Below are 25355 nucleotides of genomic sequence, written 5' to 3'. Positions count from 1 at the left end.
TCTACGATAATATCCATTCAATTTACTTCCTTTAAAGTGTATATACATGTTAATTTTTAAAAAATCAAACATTTTATCAACATTTTTAACTTGTTCCTTTTTGCCTTTCTGAACTGCATGTTCTGTGGAATATGTTTAATTTCTGCCATACCCTCCCAGCCCAGTTCTAGGACATGCTGTTACATGTTCTGGTATTTAGGTTATAGAATTTTTGCAAGTCACTGTGGAAGCTGGCAAAGGTACAAGGCTATGTCAGCATTCATGAGCAATGAGGGAAATTTATTTCTCAGGGAAAAGTCTAAGTTTTTCCCCTGGCAGAAGGAGAAAAAAGGAACCTTTATAGACTAGGCTAGTATATCCTTATGAATGAGTAGATTTCCACAGAATCTGTAATCTCCATCAACTTCCATTATAAAATTAAAAATACTGTCAGGAAAAACATCACCCCAACACCCCTGAGTTGACAATGTCAACGAGGAAGCCCTCGGTTAGCCACTATCCAGGAGGTACACGGCTCAGTGACTGGTGGTCAGGGTTCCCCACTGGCCATCCCCTCTCCTTGGCTGCGCGCGGACTGCAGAGTGCCCCCACCATCCCCCAACCTCCAAGAAGCCCTCCACGACTCCTCGCAGGCCTGAGTACCTCTCTGGCAGAAATGCTGGGACCTACTGTGCTCCTTTCCCTTGGCTCTGGCCTTGACATCTCACAGCGTGGGGCTGCAGTACCACATTTGTCCAAAAGGGGACTCCACCTCAACACAGCATGCTCTCCAGCCCCGAAGCCCCAACTTCAAGGCTCCACATTCTGAAGAACAGATTAGCTCTACATTTTACCAGTTCTATAATTTCAAAGTCCACATATTGAGTTTACTTATGAGAGCTATCTATACAGCAAGGCCTCAGGGTAGAAATGTAATTATACTTGTCATGTGTGCTCAGACTGTCTAAACTATCTAAAATTGGGACTGTGCATTATACAGTGATAGTGGCACAGCAAATTAGCTCAATCTTTCTGGAAAACAATCTGGCAACATGTAACAGAAGCTATAAAGTCGTTCCTGCCCTTTGACTTGTTAATCTCACTTTGGGGAAAATGCCAAAGGAAACAACACAAAATAATTTGTTTTAAAATGTTCATGCCAATGACATTTTCAGTAATGAAAAATAAAAATATTATTGACCCAAACAGTCAAGAATAAGAGAATTATAATCACGATGTTACATCACTATACACTAAAGCTATTAAAAATAAACACTAAGTGAATCATATCATTACACATCAATATATACAAGAAATAATTTAAGTTAAAAACTAAATATATTGATAAATAGATGTATGATTAGAAATGAGTCTGAAAAGATACAAATGAGATTTTAAGGTTAATTAGTCCTTCTTTCCTGTAAATTGATCTAATAAATAAAAACAAAGTAATTTTGTACTAATGTCTAAGAAAAGGATCAAAACACGGAGTTAAAAACAATAATTCTCAGAAATTCCTAAGCAATATAAATTTTTACATATGCATAGGTATTTATACTATATGCATGCCTGTAAATATTTATAAAATATCTAAATATATATATGTAATGTAGACCAAAACTATTTACATGATCGCAAGCTACATTTTTCTCATGAATTAATCTTCACTTATTTATTCAAATGCAGTCCTCTGCAAAAAGACCTACTTTTGGTGGGGGTGGGGAGGGCGGTGGCTATGAAAAACCTAAAAAAGATTTCATTCTGAGATTTTTATACAGAATGTAAACTATTCAGCAGCTTTTAAAATGAAGCATCTCTCTCTACCCCCCTTTATAGAAGCTCTTCTACTCCGCCTTCCGGGTTCATGGGCAGAGAAACATGAAAACAGAGCTGCAATAACCCACCAGGATAGAAGGTTTGTTGATCATTTGGAACACAGCCCTTTACTCATTCCCGTCCCTGGCCTGGAGGTTTTCCTGCCTAGAAGATGGGTGTGTTACAACCAGGGCCTGTGAGTCATGGAAAACACAACGCTCAGCAAAGTGCTGATTATGCCTGTGTTGCCACTTGTCCTTAACCTCCCTCCTTAGGTGTCAGGACCCTCCCAGGCCACCTCCCTCTCCCTTCCAGGCAGGCACACCCATGACCTGCTTTTACAAGTGGGCTCTCCGGGCCCACACCCTGGGCCTGGTTCCCATCCTGACAGGGAATGCCTAGGAAACTTCTTGGCTAGAGCACAACTGGCATTGAAGTGCCAAAGATCTTCTGTTATGATGTCCCAAGTTAGCTGCCCAGGTGGTGTCATAGTTCTTTCAGTTTCTGTAAGCTGATACCTGATGTGACCTCGATTTTTCCTTATTCCTTCCCTTGGGTCCTCTTCTCACATCACTCCCACCGAAGTCCAATATTCCTGGGCCCCTGATTTCTGCTTGCTGGGATCTACTATGGATCCATGATCTCATGCTGCTTCCCCAGGCCTGGCCCACTCCTCTGATTACCCTCTATCTTATACTCTCAACCTTCCCTCCGATTCCCCAGCTCTGGCTGCTTCTCAGCTATATACTCTCAGGCTCAGGGATTCAGTTAAGGGGAAAAAACACAATTATGGTGGCTGGAGAGATACAAGTAGGAAAACACAGTTTGCAAATATTTCCTTTACTAAACAATTTCCTTCGTTAGGCTAAATAGCATTTAACAAACTGATCAACCCCCGATAAACCCCACGCTCATTAAGTCGCTCATTAAGTATGTAAGCCAGCTGAGATCAGATACAGCACTGTAAATGGTTTACCAATCATAGCTAGGCATTTGTTGATCTACAAACTTTAACATACATAAGCTGGTGTGTGTGTGTGTATATATATATATATATATGGATCATGAGCCTAGATCACATATTGTGACTCTAAAAAGAAAAAAATACACAAAAAATAAAGAAAAAAGAAAAAGAAAACAATACACAAAATATCAATAGTGTGAACAATGGTATACAAATTATCATCTCACCAATACAGCTAAATTTTAACCTAACTTCAAAGTCATTTGACCTATAAGTATGAGGATCATTGGAGATCAATAAGATGAACAAATAGCATATTTCTTTCATTAAGGAATATCAGCTACTGCTATCCTTAGCTCCAATGATGGCCCCCCACCACTCAGTGATAATGGGCCTGAAGTTCAAATATTCACAAATTCTAAATAGGAAGTTCAAATGCTTTCAGAATGAAAGATATACATAAATCACATAATCACACCTCAAGCTAACAAATTATTATTCTTCATGATAAACACAAGTGTTTCTCTGATGGAGCTTTGACTCCATCTGACTATCGTTCTATTTCTTATACACATGCATGTATCAGTAGATGACCGTTTATGCTACTTTGGTTAGAGCCTAGTTACTTCAAGGAAGTCACGTGAGTACAACCCATACTTCCAAACCCTTTGGAATGCTAATTTAAAGTGGCATTGTGGAAAAAACCAAGTTCCTAAGCAACATTTTCCATCACACAGAAGAAGGACAGGATTTAGTGATCAAGCCAAATTCCACTTAATGTACCAAATTAACTACAACAAAAGTACGTTTCCATCCAGTTCCTGTTTATTACTTAGCAGCTGTGTCTTTCGATTTAGGGTTATTTCCTATACACCTATTCCCATGGGAGACCTTTACAGAGTCATTTCTTCTCATATTAAGATAACGGCCTAATAATATATGTGTACTTGCAGAACTTGGTTAATGTCAGCTCCAATCCTGAACTACAGAGATGTGTCTACATCTGGAATTAAACCTGATAAAGCAGAAACTATACATGCCATACTTCCTTGGGACCAAAGTAGTCTAGTAATCACAGAAACATGGTAGGAGCATCAATCAATAAAACAACATAGTAACCTAACCCTTAAGTTAGGTATATATAAATTTTTTTTTTAATTTCAGTATCTGGGGAGGGACTGAAGAGTAATGATATATGTAATAATATTTCAGAGAACCCTGTAATTCCAACCACAGTGAAAACAGACTTATCACCGAGCATACAGTGGGAGAGCTTCTGACTTCTCATATTCAACCACTTTAGAGTCTAATAGAGGCACAACTCCATGCCCTGGCCCTCTACAGAAGCATAGCTTTTGTTCTGCTTTACTTTCTACTGTGAAGTTTAGAGCTACTTGAAAAGCTGAGAAGAGAGACACACATTTTTTAAATGTTAACAAACATCACTTTACTAAGATACTGAGAAGGTTAATCAGAGTTCTGTAATGTTTTCTAACTTTTCATCTCTCAAAGACTTCATGTAATTTCTTTCTGTCATTTAGTCTATGACAAGGCACAGACCAAAAGAGTGAAGATGAAGAGAGTGAGGGAATGAGTGTCACAGGGAACAGACTGGAATGCAGATCTCAAAGCCATGTATAAGTGCCCTTTGCTTTTTTAATGGAGTCAGGCTACTTGGAGCTCTATACAGGTTACCATACATAGGACATATTGTCTATATTTTATTATTGTAGGAGGACATTTGACTTACTTAATCCAGATGATTCAGTTTTTTCTCATCCCCGTCCCCTTCCAAGAAGAAAAAGGCTACTAAATCCACTAGCTTTTCTTTATCCATCACCATTATTCTATCTGAACTCTGAAATGTTCTTAGCTCAAAAAATTGTATAATAGCTTGTATTTGGAGGCTGAGGGTGGTAAGGAGAAGCTTTGCGCCATTAACAAGCACACAGAAATGTGCATTTCCAATTGATTTTTTTTCACCTCTGTTCTCCTGGCTTTAAGAGCAGACACCATTTAGTACATAACTAATACTGATTCGGTATGTGAAAGGAGAGGATAGAGAATGAATAGAGCAAGGGCCATGAAGTTTCACAAAGTAAAAATGTGCCATTAAGGATACCTAGTGTGGGACTTCCCTGGTGGCGCAGTGGTTAAGAATCCACCTGCCAATTCAGGGGACACGGGTTTGGTCCCTGGTCCAGGAGGATCCCACATGCCGTGGAGCAACTAAGTCTATGCACCACAACTGAGCCTGTGCTCTAGAGCCCGTGTGTCACAACTACCGAGCCCATGTGCTGCAGCTACTGAAGCCCATGCGCCTAGAGCCCGTGCTCCACAACAAGAGAAGCCACCACAATGAGAAGCCTGCACACCGCAATGAAGAGTAGCCCCCGCTCACCACAACGCAGCAGTGAAAGCCCACGCGCAGCAATGAAGACCCAACACAGAGAAAACAAACAAACAAACAAAAAGCAACAACAACAAAAGAATACCTAGTGTGTGTGTGGTGGCGGGTTAGTTCACATGGCAATATACTTGGGCAGTTTGTTATCTGATGGACCAATGCTTCTTACTTCTTGCTCTCTCTTCCATTCAGAAGAAGCAAAGGCAAGAGATAAAAACAACAGTCTACTAGACTATAAACCGTTCTTATAGACTACTATAAAAATTAAACATTCTCGGGGCTTCCCTGGTGGCGCAGTGGTTGAGAGTCCGCCTGCCGATGCAGGGGACACGGGTTCGTGCCCCGGTCCGGGAAGATCCCACATGCCGCAAAGTGGCTGGGCCCGTGAGCCATGGTCACTAAGCCTGCGCGTCCGGAGCCTGTGCTCCACAACGGGAGAGGCCACAACAGTGAGAGGCCCACGTAACGCAAAAAAAAAAAATTAAACATTCTCTTTCTCTCCCCGACCCCCTCCTCCGAAGATCACTGATCATTAAATGCAAGTCTAAGGTTCTTACTGGTAGCAATTTATAGCAAATGTTTTAATATTAGTATATGTTTTCCAAGTCTCCTAGCTCTTCTAAAGTTGCATTAACCAGGCGGAGGGACGTTCTAGGCAGAAAGAAGAGGAAGTGCCTAAGGCAGAGAGGCATGAAACAGCACGAGGTGCGCTGCCAGGAGAGGGGATGGCTAGGAACTCCAAGTAATTTTGCATTTCTGGAGACTAAATGAGAGACAAGGAGTGAAAGAGGCCACAACATAAAGAGCCCTATCTGCCATCCTGGCCTGTAGGTGGCCAGATGCCACTGAAATGTCCGACTACAGGAATGCCCCAGACAGAATCTGGGTTTTAGGTTCGCTGCTCTGTCTACTGCAGCACAAGATGGTACCTCAGAAGACAAGAGGACGTACAGGCCAGAGGCTACTTCCTAGAGCCTGGATTCTCCAATGTTAACTATTCCCGGAGGTCCACTATAGAACTATTCTGAGGATAACGTGAGAGCACTGGACCCAGGGACCGGTTTGGAAACTCAAGTGCACCACTGGGCCACTCAAGGTCTCTCCCCTGGCGACCCCCCCTGAATCTCGGACTGCCTCAGATGGTGCCTCAGATGATGGATGGCTGTATAACCAGCTGTCCCTGACAGACTGCCAAGTGTAGGTGGGTAAGCGGGTATCCTTGACCACCACTCAAGGTCTGAAGTAGAAGCTCCTAGTGGACAGTAGAACAGAACCTGCCGAATATATGTTAATTATGCTGAATTTGTACTGAAGTATCCTAACAAACAGAAGCACTTTGGACACCACTGACTTTTGTTGCCTTCATTTTCCCTAACTTCACATCTGAAAAAGCATGGTACTTGCCAGCTAATGGAACACTTTGGTAAATAGAATGTTGTCACCCAGTTCTGTCTACACATTTCCTACCAGCCTTACAGTTTTCTTGGGTTGCCTCAGGGGAACCCGGGGGCTACGTCACACTAGTCACAGAAGTTTGTGTCAGATTTGCTCATTTCCCAGTCCTCTCCAACTGCTCTTCATCCGCCCCCAGCCTGAACAACTCACAGCAAAGCGCTAATGCATGAAACTCCAAAAACAGTAAGTAGCCCTTATTTCTATCAGCTGAAAGTCTCATTCCTTACCTCAAACTTAGCCCCACAGCTCTGCCTTGCCCTGACTTCCTCACCTTTTTTATTTCTAACCATCCAAAAAAGGCAAAGCTGAGCATTTGTTCCTAACACCCCTTCTCTAAAATGTTCTTTTCCTTTCTGTCATCAAAACCTTCTCTTCCCACAGTCAAGCTAACAAAATCTCACTTCCTGGATTTCACAGGCCATTTCCATCCGTAATAGTCCCTTCCCTTGACTTAATTCCTGTGATCAATATTATTCAGTTTATAATAATGTATCTCACGTTATCATCCAAACTAGCTTATACATTCCTTAAAAGCCCAAAGGAAGGCTTATACATTTCTACGTCCCACCTGTGACGCCCACAGTGAGGTAGTTGCAGTTTGGGCTCAGTAAATCTCCATTTAACAATACAGTCGGTCCTGCGTATCCGCGGGTTCTGCACCTGCAGATTCAACCAATCATGGATCGAAAATATTTGGAAAAAAATTTCAAAAAGTCCCAAAGAGCACAACTTGAATTTGCTGCACACTGGCAACTATTTACATAGCACTTACATCGTATTTACACTATTCACATAGTATTTACACTGTATTAGATATTATAAGTAATCTAGAGATGATTTTGGAGGATGTGCAGATGTGCGTAGGTTATATGGAAATATCATTTTATATAAGGGACTTGAACATCCACAGATTCTGGTATCTGCTGGTGTCCTGGAACCCATCCCTCACAGATACCAAGGGACGACTGTAATCACATTGACATCGACATGAATTTCTTCAACCAGTATTTTTATTCATAAAGGTAACAGTAAGGCCCTCAAGAGCCTTTGGAACTAGAGAGAGACTGAGGGCATTTTCCAGAATTATTTAAAAGGAAAAATTAAGACTAAAGGGATAAGAAACTTGGCCAAAGTTAAAAGAAATGGCTGAAACGATAATGAGACCAAGAGTGTACCCACTTTAGGAAAGGAAGTGTTTAATAAACTAAATCCCAATCCCTCTGATAAAGTAATCCTTACCCTCAACTCAATATTTTTCTGCATTAAACAGAGGGTGGTATGTGTCAGCACTAAAGTACAATGCCAAAGGTAATTACTCTAATTATCTGGAAAATTCCTGAATTACTTTCTTCCCATTGCTAAAGCAGATGTGCCCTTAATATCCAGAGCAAACCCATGAAGATTATAACAGTAAAAAGTCAGAGAAGGGGAAATGCATAAGAAAATCTTGGAAGCTTTACACTGGATACTGACAAGAAGCCACACAGTGTAAATGACCCAGAAGCAGAACTGATTTTGTTTTTGATCTAAACTGTGTCCCCTTATAATTGCTGTGATTTACAGGCTCATGGGTTGTTTCCGGCCACAGGAAGGAACTGGGTAGTCATTAAAAAACTGTCACATAAATAGCCACTTATCAGCTCACCTGGGGAGTGTAATGCTGTACAAGTAGTAAAGAACTGCCAATTTTATTTATTTTACTACTTGTAAACTCCCTGAGGAAAGGGGTGAGCTGGTAAGTTTCCTGACCATTCAACCCTTAATTATCCATACAAGCAGATCAGAGAAGAGTCACAGAGAAGTCAAAATGAATAATCAAAAAAACTTTTATAATCAGCTTTGTAATGAATTCAGATATTTCCAGGCACCTTCTTTCTTTAAATGAATAGGGACCACCAGCCTGAAAAATGCTAGAGCACAGAGGTCAAATACGCTGGTCTTGGAGTCATGGGACCAAGGTCTCAGTACTTGATTGGAAACTCACTAGTCGTATAATCTCAAGCAAGCTATTTAGCCTCTATAATTTTCCATTCCCTCATCTGTAAAATGAGGAAGCTAAAACCAACTGCCTTACTGGTTTGCGGAGAAGATTAAATGTAAGGTATTTGATGTATTCGGCACAACACTTGGCAAATATTTAATAAATCTGTATTTTAGTATTGGTAGCATTTAAGGACTGAATGGAAATCAGCAGGGAGGAGGGAAAGAAAGAGGATGTACTCATGGTCAAGTGTATTGCAAAGTGAAGGACAAGTCACTTGAAGGCCAACTGCTACTCTTATAAAAATATCTGAGGAACATGCATGTCCCCTAATTGCTTTCATGAAAACCAAGGTTTTTAACCATTCTAGGAATGCAAGCAGAGAAATTTGCTTTTCTTCCTACCTGAAAGGGTTTCCTCCCTATGTTTTCCGGAAGCCCACCTGTCACACAGGTTGGGAACCCTGGTTCAGTGCAATAGAGGCTTCTAGGGCTACCTAACCAGCAGAGAAGGTGGAACTCATACATTACCTGCGCCCAGTGGTTTTTAAATACAATCATGCATGTTTCTGGGTCAACTCCCTGCAAGCTCACAGCCTGCCGGAGTTTGCCTTCTGTCGCAACCGATGACATCATAAGCCTTCAAAAACCAAATGCTTCTAAGTCATATTTAATTTTCATGAAAATTTGGTAAGCAGTCACTAACTTTCAAGTATCACAGTAGAAATGTAACTTCTTCACATTTCATTGTCACCTTCGAAACCTGTAATGACAATAACAAAAAAGGCATCCCATTACATTCATATATTAAATAGGACACTGACTTAAGTTAAAATCAAAACACAGACATTCTCAAAGTCCAACACGGAGCAAAATATCAACAAAATAGACATTTATACTCAACCTGAAGCCTTTCTTCTGTTTTCTCTCACTTTGCTACTAAATATATAAAATAATGATGCTACCAAAGCTACATGAATAAATTAAACAATTATTGGATTTATTCTGTCCACTATCACCAACCACAACCTCCTAGATTATTATTCTATATCACTCAAATCTAGTTTCCAGAAGCAATAAACTATGATAGCAATGTTAGTGGTGTGTAGAAACACCCAGAAACAGGAAAACCGTTAGTTAATAGTGACTGAAATAAATGGCTTGATGTAACTTAGGGGAGTTACAACACAGCACCCAGACTCCTGGGTCCAATAATACCAATTATTTTAATCAATGACTGTCATAATAGAATTGAAAGCATTCTCAGTCATTTCGTGGCTACAACCTAAGTTAAGGTTTCCAGCTTTCCTGAAAAATAAGAGAATTCCAAGTAACCTTGACAAATCATACAGAAATGATCCATCAGAAACAAGAGAGTGCTTACTTGGTGTGAGGACAAGGCAGCAGCGCACTTACCGATGAAAAATGAGTTATGTGGACAAAATGTGAAGAAAGCCTGACCAACAGGGCCAGTGGGGAGAAAAAAAGATACTGAGGTCACAGAGTATACAGGCAATGTGATCCAGTTGTGTGGTGCTAACTCTCTGACAAAAGCACTAAGATACTGGTATTATTATCTTAGATTCATCAGCCCAAAAAAGGACTGGGGACAGTTCAAAACGTTATTTGTTTAGTGTACAGACTAGAGAGAGTTCAGAGAAAAGTAATTACATTATAATTACCAGAGTACTGGAAAACAAAGTCCATGATAAAATTTCCAGACTTGTAGTACCAACAGATTAAAAAAAAAAAAGAGGCTATATTTTCAACTGAGTGACTAACATGAAGGGTATTACAAGGAGAACACTGATCAACTATTCCTTCTATAAACAATAAAATGTGAGAGAGGGGACTTCAGGTGATGATTCAGGTTAGATTTATTGATCAAGTTCTTTGTGGGAAGAGGAATTAAACACTGGAAAATAGTTAAAGGAATATTCAAAACAAGTACTCCTGTTGGCGTAGAAGACTTACCAATCAACATTAAAAGATCTTTATAATAAATTTTAGTACATAAGAAAAGAAAACATGTAAGAATTAATAATTTTGGGGAAAGAAACATTTCTTAAGGAGAATGATGGGGGATTAAGGTGTGTGGAAAGAGGGAAGCCTGTTAGAATGAGGACTGCATAGATATTGTAAGTGAAACAGTTTACATGTATCTTTCATGACTATGTTTTATTATGTAAATTGGTGAATTCCCCAACATATAATTCTTAATAATACAAATGTGTTGTTTTCTTTTTTTTAAAATAAATTTATTTATTTATTTATGGCTGTGTTGGGTCTTCGTTGCTGCACACAGGTTTTCTCTAGTTGCGGCGAGCAGGGGCTACTCTTCTTTGCGGTGCACGGGCTTCTCATTGCGGTGGTTCCTCTCATTGTGGAGCACGGGCTCTAGAGCACAGGCTCAGTAGTTGTGGCACATGGGCTTCGTTGCTCTGCGGCATGTGGGATCTTTCTGGACCAGGGCTCGAACCCATGTCCCCTGCATTGGCAGGCAGATTCTTAACCACTGTGCCACCAGGGAAGCCCAAATGTGCTGTTTTCAATAAGACATTGTCCATTACCAACATGGCCCTTTGCCACTGAGACGCATGTTACACTGCGCCCAAACTGGTGTTTTAAAAATCAGGAGTATCTGCCCATGCACGCAGAGTATGTGTTCCCAGTCACACATACACACACAGACACACACAGACACACACACACACACACACACACACACACACACACACACACACACACACTCCCTGTGATCCTCCCGCCACTCTCTTGACCTCACTTTGGTTCGCAGGCTAGCCCTTCTAGACGGTATCTCATTGTGCAACCCTGTTTTAAGTGATAAGAGATAAAACAAGTTCTGATTCAACTTCCTTGTTGTCCTAAACACTATATTTCTTTGAAAATGTCAAGGTCTCTTATTCAGATGGTGTAATGATAATAATGAAGAAAATCAGAGTGTTTCGGTTTATCCCAGAGGTTGAAAAAGTAGAAGACTCTCTGAGATGCCTTCCAGCTCTGGGATTCTCAGATTCTTCTTCGAAGGTGTGAAGGGAACATAAATCATGCCAATTGCCTCTAAATCAAAAATAGACAGATGCTCTCTAAGATCCTTCACATTAGTTCTCAAAGGGACTTCACATGCAGTCTTTTCAGACAGTGAGACCGCAGTACAGACAGGATAAATTTCTTAGCCGAGGCCAAAAACTTACAAGTCAGTTTTGATGGAGACAGAAATGTCTCTGGACTCCTAGTCCAGTGTTCTTTCTAGAAACTGTATTCTCCTCGCTCCTGGCTATAATCCCTAGCCCTAGCCCCTTAAGGAATCTGTATCTTCTCTGAGAAAAGTACGTCTCCGTTGATGCTTATCCAATCATACTCTTGAGGCAGATGCCTGAAAAATCTAAATATGCCATGAATATAGAAACCACAACATCGAGAGAACCTGGGAGAGAAAGCAGAGAGGGAGGCAAGTCCAGCAAGCCACGTTTGGGAAGCGAAAAGCTATTGCAGGAGACCCTGTCAAAGAAAACACCACCTCAGCACCCAGGAGCCTCTGTGTCTCTCTCTCTCCTCTCTCTCTCTCTCTCTCTCTCTCTCTCTCTCTCTCTCTCTCTCTCTCTCTCTCTCTCTCTCTCTCTCTCTCTCGTTCCCAGGTTAAAGTGGTAAAGCACTGGCATGTCCCCAGGGCAGTGTGAAAATGAAAGAGATGGTCCATATTCATGAGCGATGTTTAAGGACCCATTTCCTCAAGCACCAAGGTTTTCAACATATTTCTGCATTTTCCTGTTATCAGCCTTTCCTTTTTCCAATTCCAAGCATTTTACTTAACTCTCAGACAACAGCTAAAAATCCCAAATGAAGAAAACAGAAGGACAATACTAAGCAAGAGGCCGTGAGCAGGCAGGAGAGGCTGCAGGTGCTAGATTGTGTGCTTGTGGCATGTGGCATCGCTGGATGTCACCGCTTCTTGCCCTCTGCTCTCTTCAGCCTAAGGCATCTGAAGTCGGGAATGACTAGGGTAAAGTTTGCTGCTCTTGGCACACATGCAGCCTGTTCTGCCCATAAATACACACATGCACATCAACTCGAATTTCATGCCTGACAGAAAGCTCTAGAAATTGTTTAGCCCCTAACAAGTGATTTTTTTCCTTTCTTCAAACAAACCATCAACAAAAAAAAATACCCAAAGGACTCTTCCCACAGTGGTTGCATGTGGTATTGTGGTACAGTTGTTGAGGTTTTTGGTCTTGGGGGGAAGAGATGAGCTATCAAAATACATGTATGTATTATGTATGTACGTAGGAACGTATGCTGAGATATTAGCACAGTTTCTATACTTCAAAGACAGAACCGACTATATTATTTCCAAAGACATTACTGAGTGGTCACATTTATATATCTCATTAATATTATATATAAAAATATTTTCCATCAATAAGGAGAGAAAAATTCTATTAAATATTGTTGAAGACAGAGATAACTGACATAAGAATTACCTATATTTTTATTTGCCCTTTTTTGAAAGTATATGATATCTTTTATTTGACTATGAAAAAAGCACAAGCATATGCTTCCATATCACAGAATTATAAAATGTACCATATAATCATAAAAGCCTAGATTCTAGTCATCTAGATCATACCTCTCTCCAATGTAAAAATTCCTTCTACCTCCCTCCCAGACAGACATCTTATCTAATTTCAGACCCTCTCAAAACTCAAAAACTACAATACTTAGGAGAGCTGTAAATGGGTCAAAATCACATATTTTCCTGAACTACCAATGACTGTATTTTAATATAGCTCTCTTTCACTATCAGGCTGGACTTATAATGTATATGTTTTGGCATTTAATTATATATTATTTCATACCATCCTTCAATTCTTTTACATATTTAAATATAATATCCTCTAATAATGGACTATAAAAAAATCCTGAAGGGAAGGAAGTGGATGGCCACCTTAAGGGAGACACAGCCAAGGGAACATTTTTATTAAGGGAAAGGTGATCATATTTGTAGGTCTAATGAGAAGGAATCAACGAACATGGAGAATTTGAAGATACCGAAGAAAAAAAAAGGGGGGGGGGATTTTGATGGGGCAAGAGGAGGAGAAAGGCGAGGTCAAGAGCACAGTTAGGAGAGGCCTAGAGAAAAAAGAGAAGCACGGCCGAGTCCTTTCATAGTGAGTCACCAAATCTTGAACTGGATGGAAAGGCTCCCTTCCTACCTCTCCTTCTCCTTCCCTCCTGATATTCCTCTGGTTGGTTTCTGGAGACAGTCAGAGAGGATAGGTGGATTTAAAGTGGGGAACAAAGCACCAGGGCTAAGAGTTTTGAGCTCAGTTCTCCAAGCATGGAAGTCAGAAAACTTAGGTCCCTACTCAGGGACGTAAGCTTTGACTGGGAGACAGGGCCCAGGACTCTAGCTCCAGCTCTAACCAGCAGGAGACTCTTGGTTTGGAACCTCGCTTGGGGGAGTACTTAGGACTAAATGATTATTTCTTAGGTCTCTCCCAGCTCAAAAGTCATCATTTTACATACTCTTTAGCAACTGTTACACTAATTGGGGAGGGGTAATCAGATAATCATTAAAGGAGGATAATGGCCATGGTACAAAAATCTTTGAAAGAATTCTAGTTGTAAACAGGATTCTACCTGTATTCTTTCATGATTAATGCATATTTCACTTAAGGAACCTAAAGCACAGAAATCAACCATCTCAAATATAATTTGTGTTTGGTTTGTTTTTTTCCTGAGCAACTGCCAGTAGAAAAACTCATTGTTTTAGAATGCACTTCGGAAGGCTCTGAATTGGCTGCTATTAAATACATAAAGAGTCTATTACTGTAAATAAATGTGCTTATCAAGTAAAATTCCATCTAAGGGTGAAGACTCTTCAAATATTGGGAAAACCTGAAGAGATGGGAACCGTGTGCCCTCAACTATAACTAATAGCAGTGGGGGGAATTCATTTTGGGTCAGACTACCTCAGACAACCTCTACTTAGAGCCTAATAAAATCCTATTAAGACTATATCCTCCCTGTTCTCTAATCCTCTGGCCCAGTTTCCTTTTCTCTCTTGCTGTCGTATCACATGGCAATGCTCGGCTGTTGGAAATAAAGCCAGCATCTAATAGCCCCGACTCTCCTGGACCTTGTCCTAAGACTCCCTCAACTTGTTGGCTCATTCATTGTTCACTATCCATCATCTCAGTAAAGTACACCTTGTTTTGTTCCCTCAAGTTGTAGGTCACCAGTTAACACAGAGGGTGTACACAAAGAAAATTCTTGCAACCTGTGCATTCCAAATGGTTTCAGGCTTTGATAAATGCATACCTCAAAATAGTAACCAGACTGCAGAAAACTGTTATTAATGCCATGAAATAATTCCACCATGTTTTACATCTTAATTTCACTAAAATAAGCTGCCAGCCAACTAGGTCATACCCAAGTGCCATGCAAGTGACTGGTAAACAGAATAAATGGAGAAGAAAAATTAAAATTAATATTCAAAACATACCTAAAACGTGTTATGGGACTTAATTTTTAAGGCTGCTTAAGAAACTAAACCCCTAGTGGCAAGGATTTGGAATGTAAAAATTACAGCTTTTGAAAATTGTAGCAAGTGAATGGTGCCTGAACAGGAAAGTCTCTTACACACATGGAGTACTTTGTCAAAACGTGAAAACTGGACCACTCTTGGGCAAAGTCTCCCCAACAACCCAATCAATCACTATCGTCTTGGTAGTATGCACCATCCTGTCACATCACTATCTTGATGAAAGCTATTAAGGGACAACTCAGTTACAATATCTGCCATGAAACCCTAAAATTTAGCTAAGGTAAATTCAGAGATAAACTTATCTGACAAATTCTGTGGGGTAGCATTTTAAAGCAGAGATTTGAGGTAGATGCTTGGAATCTCTCTCTAAGAAGAACTCTCTCATACTAATGAAGCTCTTCTCAAGAAATGTTCCTGGATAAAAAATATGTAAGTTTTTGACCAACATGTCTTGGTGCCTTTGGAAAGTTATGCTGTTTAGGTTAATACTTGTCTTTGCAGTTCTATTAATCAGAATTAGTTCCCTACCAGCAGCCTTTCAAATGTGCCTTTATGTGAAAATTTTCAAATATGCAACCTGCACTGTAATTAAGATGATGTGATGATTCTCTTTTGGAATAGCAACATGAAAAGATCTTTTCGAAAATGTCCTTCATCCATGCATGGTTTAAGACATACTAAGTGCAATGAGTGTAGTAACAATAAAATTCCATATATGTCCACGAATCTCACAAATTGTGGGCATATTTTTCTGGAGAGAGGTGGCTATAGTTTTCAGCCAATTCTAAAAAGGGTAAAGGAATTTCTTCCCTTCAAAAATGTTTAAAAGCCTCTTTAAAGATGCATTCATTGGAAAACCATGAAGAGTCCCAAAACAGAGACTAACAGCCAGTTCAAATTCTAAAGGTGTTACTGAAGAGACAGCCATGGAGCTTTTGTGACTTCGGTGATACAGAAAGTTCCACTTCAGCAGCTTGGGGGTTGTTCTAGCCTGTGAGTAACCATGATCTTGAGTAACAATCAGGGCAGGCTTCAGTGCCTTACAAATTTCATGGCTGGTTAGATACTTCCACTCCAACTCAAAACACTGCAAGGTGTGGCATCAGAGATACAAAGTGATTAGCATGTATTATAATGTCAGCAACAGGCTCAAAGAATATGGTCCTATGCCAATTAGGACAAAGCACCTTTCTTCACCAGTCTATGAAATGGGCCACAAGGAGTTTGGGGGCCTTTTGTGCACTACAGACATGACAGAAGTGGAGTAAATCACTGGTACTTGAAATAGCCAATACAGGTATCTTGAAATTATAGGTGGAATAATATTAGCACTTATGTGGTAACCTAAGACCGCAAAGTTCTAATTTCACATTTCTTTACTTTTTATGAACATAAAAATAATGAAAGACTTCCTCACATGTAAATATAATAATCTAACAAATGGTATCACTGCTGTACCAGAATTTAAAAGACTGTATTTTCTCATCGAAGAGTAGGCAAAAGATTCTAGAAGTTCATAGTAAAAACGTACTGGTTTAAAGTAGTTAACCACTCACATATATATTATTGCTATGATCAGTTTATATCAAGATGTCCTATTGATAAAAATAAAAAGCCAAATCTAGAATCACTGAAAACTTTCAGGGGGAAGAAGATTTTATCTTGAAATCCCTCCCTCCTCAGTAACAGCTACATGGGCCTCAGTTACATACTATCAGTGTCCAGATTTACACATTTCAAGAGGTGACTTAGGAGAAGTAAAAATGGGTCCATCTCATACACCTCAGGTGAGAACATAAACTGGTGTTCTATCTGCAAAGGGCAATTTGGCAACGGTCTTCAAAAACTGAATTTGATCAGCAAAACCACTTGTGTGCATTTATCCTATAAATATACTTTTATCTTACAAAATGACATACTGAATAGTAGCAAAGAGTTGACACTTACTGGGCACTTCTCTGTGCCAGATACTATTCTGAAGACATTACACCATTAACTCATGAAATTTTCTCAGCAATCCTGTGAACTACATTTCCCTCTTCTACAGATTAGGAAACTGAGGCACAGAGAGGCAAAGGAGCTGGTCTAATCAAGGTCACACAGATATTCTGGGGTCTAACCCAGGCACATTCTCTTATACACTAGCACCTCTCTAACTGCAGAGATGTCCTTTGTAGCATTGTTTAGACGGTAAACAATTGGAAAGACCCCAAATATCCATTAGCAACGGTCTGGTTAAATAAATACGGCACTTCTGTATAATGAACTAACTATGTCACAATTTTTAAAAGGATGCAGCAGATCAGCCAAGATGGCAGAGGAGAAAGGCCCTGAGCTCACCTCCTTCCACAATCACACTAAAATCACAACTGTTTGCAGAAAAAGACCGAAACCTATCAGGAAATTAAAGACGTAAGGAAGGAACCACAAGGAGATGGGTAGGAGGGGCAGAGTTGCAATCTAATCAATACCCACAAACTGGAGAATAATTTTATTACAGAAATTCTCCCACAGGAGTGAGAGTTACAAGCCCCACATTGAGCTCTCCTGCCCAGGGGTCCTGCACCAGGAATATGAGCCCCACAGCGTTCAGCTTTGAAGGCCAGCAGGGCTTCATTTCGGGAGTCCCAAAGGACAGGGAAAGAGACATTTCACTCATAAAGGGAGTACACAAAATCTCACAAGCAATGGGACCCAGGGTAAAAGCAGTAATTTGATAAGAGGCTGAGCCAGACCTACCTACTGGTCTTGAACAGTCTCCCAAGAGTGGCAAGGGGCAACTGCAGCTCACCCTGGGGACACAGACACTGGTGGCAGCCATTCTTGGGAGCCCCTTCTACCACGTGGACACTGGTTTTGGTGGGCACCATTGTAATGTCCTCTCTATAGCACATTAGCACCAAGACCTGGCCCCAATCAACAGCCTACAGGCACGAGCGCTGGGAGGCCTCAGGCCAAGCAACTAAGTGCGTGGAGACACAGCCCTACCCATTGGCAGACAGGCTGCCTAAAGATTCCCTGAGCCCACAGCCACCTCTAGACACTCCTCTAGAAACAGCCCTCTAGAAACAACACTAGAGGGCCAAGACCCAATTCCACCCACCAGGTGGCAGACACCAGACACAAGAAAACCACAATCCTGCAGCCTGCAGACCCAGCCAGCCCACAGCAGGCCACACCCACCCAGGACCATCTGGGCCCCGGCCCTGCCCACCTGCAGAACAACACAAGCTTCCCGACACCACAGACCCTATACCCAACTTTGTCAGGAACCACACCCTCACCACCAGCAACCTGACACCAGCTCTGGGATTCCTGGGCCCTGTAACCAAACTCCAGGACCTGGCTCTGCCTGCCAGTAGTCCGGCACTAACCCCAGGACCTGGCTTCACCCACCAGTGGGTAGGAAACAGCCCTGAAGTCGTCTGGACCCTGACTCTGCTCACCAGTGAGCCAGCACTAGCCCTGGGGCCCCCTGGGGTTCTGTAGTCAGCCACCTCTTAACCAGAGCTCACCAAGTAGAAAAGGCAGGGCCTGGCAACCAACTGGGACAGGGGCCAAGCAAGCCCACCAGACCACCCACAAAGTCAACCTGCCACAAGAGAAGGACCCATGCAGCCCTCATGGGGGGAACCCTTAGAGCATATAGCTTGGGTGATGAGAGGGGCATGCACTGCTGGGATGCACAGGGCCTCTCCTACAGAGGGCTACTTCTCCAAGGTCGAGAAATGTAACTAACCTACCACATACATAAAAATACAAAAAGTAACTTAGACAAAATGAGGAGACAGAGAAATATGTTCCAGATGAAGAAACAAGATAAAACCCCAGAAGAAGAACTAAGTGAAGTCAAAATAGGCAATCTTCCCCATATGGGAACATATGTTTATGTATGACTGATTCACTTTGTTATAAAGCAGAAACTAACACACCATTGTAAAGCAATTATACCCCAATAAAGATGTTAAAAAAAAAAAATAGGCAATCTTCCCAAGAAAGAGTTCAGAGTAATGATCATAAAGATGGTCAAACAACTCAGGAGAAGAATGGATGCACAGAGTGAGAAGGCAGAAGTTTTTAATAAAGAGTTAGAAAATATAAAGAATAACGAAACAGAGACAAAAAATACAATAACTGAAATGAAAAATACACTAGAAGGATTCAACAACAGTAGACCAAATGATGCAGAGGAACAAGTCAGTGAGCTGGAAGACAAAGCAGTTGGAAATCACTGCTGCTGAACAGAAAAATGAATAAAGAATGAAAAGAAGTGAGGACAATTTAAGAGAACTCTGGGACAACATCAAGTGTAATAATATTCAATTATAGGGGTCCCAGAAGGAGAAAACAGAGAGAAAAGGATTGAGAACACATTTGAAGACATAATAGCTGAAAATTTCTGTAACAATGGAAAGGAAGTAATCACCCAAGTCCAGGAAGCACAGAGTCCCATATGGGATTAACCCAAAGAGGAACACATCAAGACACATAGTAATTAAAACAAGAAAATGATAAGGGAGAATAGTAAAAGCAGCAAAGCAAAAAGCAACAAATAACATACAAAGGTTATAGCTGATTTTTCAACAGAAACTCTGCAGGCCAGAAGGGATGGCACGATCTATTTATAGGGATGAAAGCGGAAAATCTACAACCAAGAATACTCTACCCAGCAAGGCTCTCATTCAGAACTGAGGGAGAAATCAAAAGCTTTACAGACAAGCAAAAGTTAAAAGAGTTCAGCACCACCAAACTAGCTTTACAACAAATGTTAAAGAAACTTCTCTAGGTGAAAAAGAAAAGGCTACAACTAGAAACAAGAAAATTACAAATGAAAAAGCTCATCAGTAAAGGCAAACATAGCTAGTAGGAAGGTTAAGGGACAAAAGTAGTAAAATAATCTATATCCACAATAAGCAGTTAAGAGATACTCAAAACAATTAGATGTAAAACATGATATCACAAATAGTAATCATGATGGGAGGAGAATACAAATGCAGGCTTTTTAAAATGCATTTGAAATTAAGATTTCAATTTAATTAAAATTTAAAACAGTCACATATATAGAGAGATTTCTATATAAAAACCACATGGTAACAACAAACCAAAAATCTCTAATAGATATACACACAGAATACAAAAAGGAATCCAACATGACACTAAAGACAGTCATCAAATCACAAGAGAAGAGAACAAAAGAAGAAGATGAGGGGGGGTGGAGGAAGATGTACAAAACACCACCAAAACAATTAACAAAATGGCAACAAGAACAGACATATTGAAAATTACCATAAATGTAAATGAACTAAATGCTCCAATCAAAAGAGAGTGGCTGAATGGATAATAAAACAAGACCCCTATATATGCTGCCTACAGGAGACTCACTTCAGATCTAAAGACACACACAGACTGAAAGTGAGAGGATAGAAAAAAGATATTCCATACAAATGAAAATCAAAAGAAAGCCAAGTAGCAATACTTACATCAGACAAAATAGACTTTAACATAAAGACTGTAATAAGAGACAAAGAAAGACACTACATAATGCTCAAGGGATCAATCCAAGAAGAAGATATAAAAATGTAAATATACACACAACCAACATCAATAATATAAGGCAAATATTAACAGACATAAAAGGAGAAATTGTCAGTAACACAATAATAGTAGGGGACTTTAACACGCCACTTACATCAATGGAAAGATCATCCAGACAGGAAATCAGTAAGGAAACACTGGCCTTAAATGACACATTAATTGACATATATATATATATATATATATATAAATAAACTATTCTCTCTGAAAGCAGCAGAATACACATTCTTTTCAAGTGCACACGAAAAACTCTCCAGGATACATCACATGCTAGGCACAAAACAAGTCTCAATAAATTTAAAACTGAAATCATATCAAGCATCTTTTCTGACCAGAACACTAAGAGACTAGAAATTAACTACAAGAAAAATACTGCAGAAAACATAAACACATGAAGGCTAAACAATATGCTACAAAACAACGAATAAATCACTGAAGAAATCAAAGAGGAAATCAAAAAATACCTAGAGGCAAATTAAAATGAAAACACAACAATCTAAAACCTTTGGGACATAGCAAAAGCAGTTCTAAGAGGCAAGTTTACAGTGATACAAGCTTACCTCAGGAAACAAGAAAAATCTCAAACAACCTAAACTTACACCTAACAGAACTTGATAAAAAAGAACAAACAAATTCCAAAGTTAGTAGAATGAAAGAAATCATAAAGATCAGAGCAAAAATAAATGAAATAGAAACAAAGAAAACATAGCAAAGATCGATAAAACTAAAAGTTGGTTCTTTGAGAAGATAAACAAAATTGATAAACCTTTAGCCAGAATCATCAAGAAAAAAAGGGAGAGAACTCAAATCAATAAAATTAGAAATGAAAAAGGAGAAATTACAACTGATACCACAGAAATACAAAGGTTCATAAGAGACTACTACAAGCAACTATAGGCCAATGAAATGGATAACCTAGAACAAACGGCCAAATTCTTAGAAATGTACGATCTCCTAAGACTGAAACAGGAAGGAAGAAAAATATGAACAGACTAATTTACAGTAATGAAACTGAATCAGTCATTTAAAAACTCCCAACAAACAAAAGTCCAGGACCAGATGGCTTTACAGGTGAATTCCACCAAACATTTAGAGAAGAGTTAACACCTATCCTTCTGAAACTCATCCAAAAAATTGCAGAGGAACACTTCTGAACTCATTCTATGCGGTATCACCCTGATACCAAAAACAGGCAAAGAATCACATACACAAAAAGGATTACAGGTTAATATCACTGATGAACACAGATGCAAAAATCCTCAGCAAAATATTACCACACCAAATACAACAATACAGTAAGAGGATCATACACCATGACTAAGTGGGATTTATCCTAGGGATGCAAGGATTTTTCAATATCTGCAAATCAATTAACATGATACATTAACAAATTAAAGAATAAAAACCATACAATCATCTAAACAGATTCAAAAAAAGCTTTTGACAAAATTTAAAATCCATTTATGATAAAAACTCTCCAGAAAGTGGGCTTAGAGGGAACATTCCTCAACATAATAAAAGCCATATATGACAAACCCATAGGTAACATCTTACTCAATGATGAAAGATGAAAGCATTTCCTCTAAGATCAGGAGTAAGACAAGGATGCCCAAACTCACCACTTTTACGCAACACAGTTTTGGAAGTCCTAGCCATAGCAATCAGGGAAGAAAAAGAAATAAAAGGAATCCAAATTGGAAAGGAAACATGTCATATGCAAACTGTCCCTGTTTGCATATGACATGATACTATAACCAGAAAATCCTAAAGATGCCACCCGAAAACTATTAGAGCTCATCAATTTGGTAAAATTTCAGAATACAAAATTAATATACAGAATTCTGTTGCATTTCTATATAATAACAATGAAATATCAGTAAGAGAAAAATTAAGGAAACAATCCCATTTACCATTGCATCAAAAAGAGTAAAATACCTAGTAATAAACCTACCTAAGGAGGTATAAGACCTGTATTCAGAAAACTATAAGACACTGATGAAAGAAGCTGAAGACAACACTAACAGATGGAAAGATATATCATGTTCTTGGATTGGAAGAATTAATAGTGTTAAAATGACCATAGTCAGATTGGTTCAAGATGGCAGAGTAGGGCTTCCCTGGTGGCGCAGTGGTTGAGAGTCTGCAGGCCGCTGCAGGGGACACGGGTTTGTGCCCTGGTCCGGGAAGATCTCACATGCCGCGGAGCGGCTGGGCCTGTGAGCCATGACCGCTGAGCCTGCGCGTCCGGAGCCTGTGCTCCGCAACGGGAGAGGCCACAGCAGTGAGAGGCCTGCGTACCGCAAAAAAAAAAAAAAGATGGCGGAGTACAAGGATGTGTGTTCACTCCTTCTTGCGAGAGCACCAGAATCACAACTAACTGCTGAACCATCATCTATAGGAAGACACTGGAACTCACCAAAAAGATACCCCACATCCAAAAGCAAAGGAGAAGCCACAGTGAGACGGTAGGAGGGGCTCAATCACAATAAAATCAAATCCCATAACTGCTGGGTGAGTGACTCACAAACCGGAGAACACTTATACCACAGAAGTCCAACCACTGGAGTGAACGTTCTGAGCCCCACGTCAGGCTTCCTAACCTGGGGGCCCAGCAATGGGAGGAGGAATTCCTAGAGAATCAGACTTTGAAGGCTAGCGAGATTTGATGGGAGGACTTCGACAGGACTGGGGGAAACAGAGGCTCCACTCTTAGAGGGCAGTACAAAGTAGTGTGTGCATCGGGACCCAGGGAAAGGAGCAGTGACCTGCTAGTGTTGGAGGGTCTCCTGTGGAGGCGGGGGCTGGCTGTGTCTCACCATGAGGAAAAGGACACTGGCAGCGTAAATTCTGCAAAGTACTCCTTGGCGTAAGCCCTCCGAGAGTCCACCATTAGTGCCATCAAAGAGCCTGGGTAGGCTCCAGTGTTGGATCACCTCAGGCCAAACAACCAACAAGGAGGGAACCCAGCCCCACCCATCAGCAGGGAGGCGGATTAAAGTTTTACTGAGCTCTGCCCACCAGAGCAGCAGCTAGCTCTACCCACCACTAGTCCCTCCCATCAGGAAACTTACACAAGCCTCTTAGATAGCCTCATCCACCAGAGGGCAGAGAGCAGAAGCAAGAAGAACTACAATCCTGCAGCCTGTGGAACAAAAACCACATTCACAGAAAGACAGACAAGATGAAAAGGCAGATGACTATGTACCAGATGAAGGAACAAGATAAAACCCCAGAAAAACAACTAGAGTGGAGATAAGCAACCTTCCAGAAAAAGAATTCAAAATAATGATAGTGAAGATGATCCAGGACCTCGGAAGAAGAATGGAGGCAAAGATCGAGAAGATGCAAGAAATGTTTAACAAAGACCTAGAAGAATTAAAGAACAAACAAACAGAGATGAACAGTACAGTAAATGAAATGAAAACTACACTAGAAGGAACCAATACCAGAATAACTGAGGCAGAAGAACGGATAAGTGACTTGCAGGACAGAAGGGTGGAATTCACTGCTGTGGAAGAGAATAAAGAAAAAAGAATGAAAAGAAATGAAGACAGCCTAAGAGATCTCTGGGACAACATTAAACGTAACAACATTCACATGATAGGGGTCCCAGAAGGAGAAGAGAGGGAGAAAGGACCCAAGAAAATATTTGAAGAGATTATAGTGGAAAACTTCCTTAACATAGCCACCCAAGTCCAGGAAGTGTGGAGAGTCCCATACAGGATAAACCCAAGGAGAAACACACCGAGACACATAGTAATCAACTTGGCAAAAATTAAGGACAAAGAAATATTACTGAAAGCAGCAAGGGAAAAATGACAGACAACGTACAAGGGAACTCCCGTAAGCTTAACAGCTGATTTCTCAGCAGAAACTCTATAAGTCAGAAGGGAGTGGCATGACATATTTAAAGTGATGAAAGGGAAGAACCTACAACCAAGATTACTCTACCCAGCAAGAATCTCATTCAGATTCGATGGAGAAATGAAAACCTTTACAAACAAGCAAAACCTAAAAGAATTCAGCAACACCAAACCAGCTCTACAACAAATGCTAGAGGAACTTCTCTAACTGGGAAACACAAGAGAAGAAAAGGACCTACAAAAACAAACCCGAAACACTTAAGAAAATGGTCATAGGAACATACATATCTATGATTACCTTAAACGTGAATGGATCAAATGCCACAACCAAAAGACACAGGCTTGCTGAATGGATGCAAAAACAAGACCCATGTATATGCTGTCTACAAGAGACCCACTTCAGACCTAGGGACACATACAGACTGAAAGTGAGGGGATGGAAAAAGATATTCCATGCAAACAGAAATCAAAAGAAAGCTGGAGTAGCAATACTCATATGAGGTAAAATAGACTTTAAAATAAACAATGTTACAAGAGACAAGGAAGGACACTACATAATGATCAAGGAATCAATCCAAGAAGAATATATAACAATTATAACTATATATGCACCCAACATAGGAGCACCTCAGTACGTAAGGCAACTGCTAACAGCTCTAAAAGAGGAAATTGACAGTAACACAGTAATAGTGGGGGACTTTAACACCTCACTTATATCAATGGACAGAT

General features: G+C 40.3%; 1 protein-coding gene across 14 annotated transcripts in view; it reads right to left on the bottom strand.

Moving 5' to 3' along the window:
• Positions 1-25355, bottom strand: part of FHIP1A (FHF complex subunit HOOK interacting protein 1A) — a 282286-nt gene that overhangs the window by 99737 nt on the left and 157194 nt on the right. For 10 of the 14 annotated variants that reach the window (XM_060147763.1, XM_060147755.1, XM_060147757.1 and 7 more), the window contains one exon: positions 9132-9363. The exons of 1 other annotated variant lie outside the window; for it this stretch is intronic. In XM_060147763.1, coding sequence (XP_060003746.1) covers positions 9132-9236 — 105 coding nt within the window. In that variant the 5' untranslated portion in view covers positions 9237-9363. Of the gene's footprint in view, positions 1-642; positions 718-5253; positions 5366-9131; positions 9364-25355 lie in introns of those variants that run through there. 3 more of the 14 variants (XM_060147764.1, XM_060147766.1, XM_060147761.1) reach the window with 3 other exon arrangements.

Source organism: Lagenorhynchus albirostris, chromosome 4 (genome assembly GCF_949774975.1).
Source record: "Lagenorhynchus albirostris chromosome 4, mLagAlb1.1, whole genome shotgun sequence".
NCBI classification, from domain to species: Eukaryota; Metazoa; Chordata; class Mammalia; order Artiodactyla; family Delphinidae; genus Lagenorhynchus; species Lagenorhynchus albirostris.
Note: the sequence above shows the minus strand (reverse complement) of the source record. Positions and strands in the feature narration are given on the sequence as shown.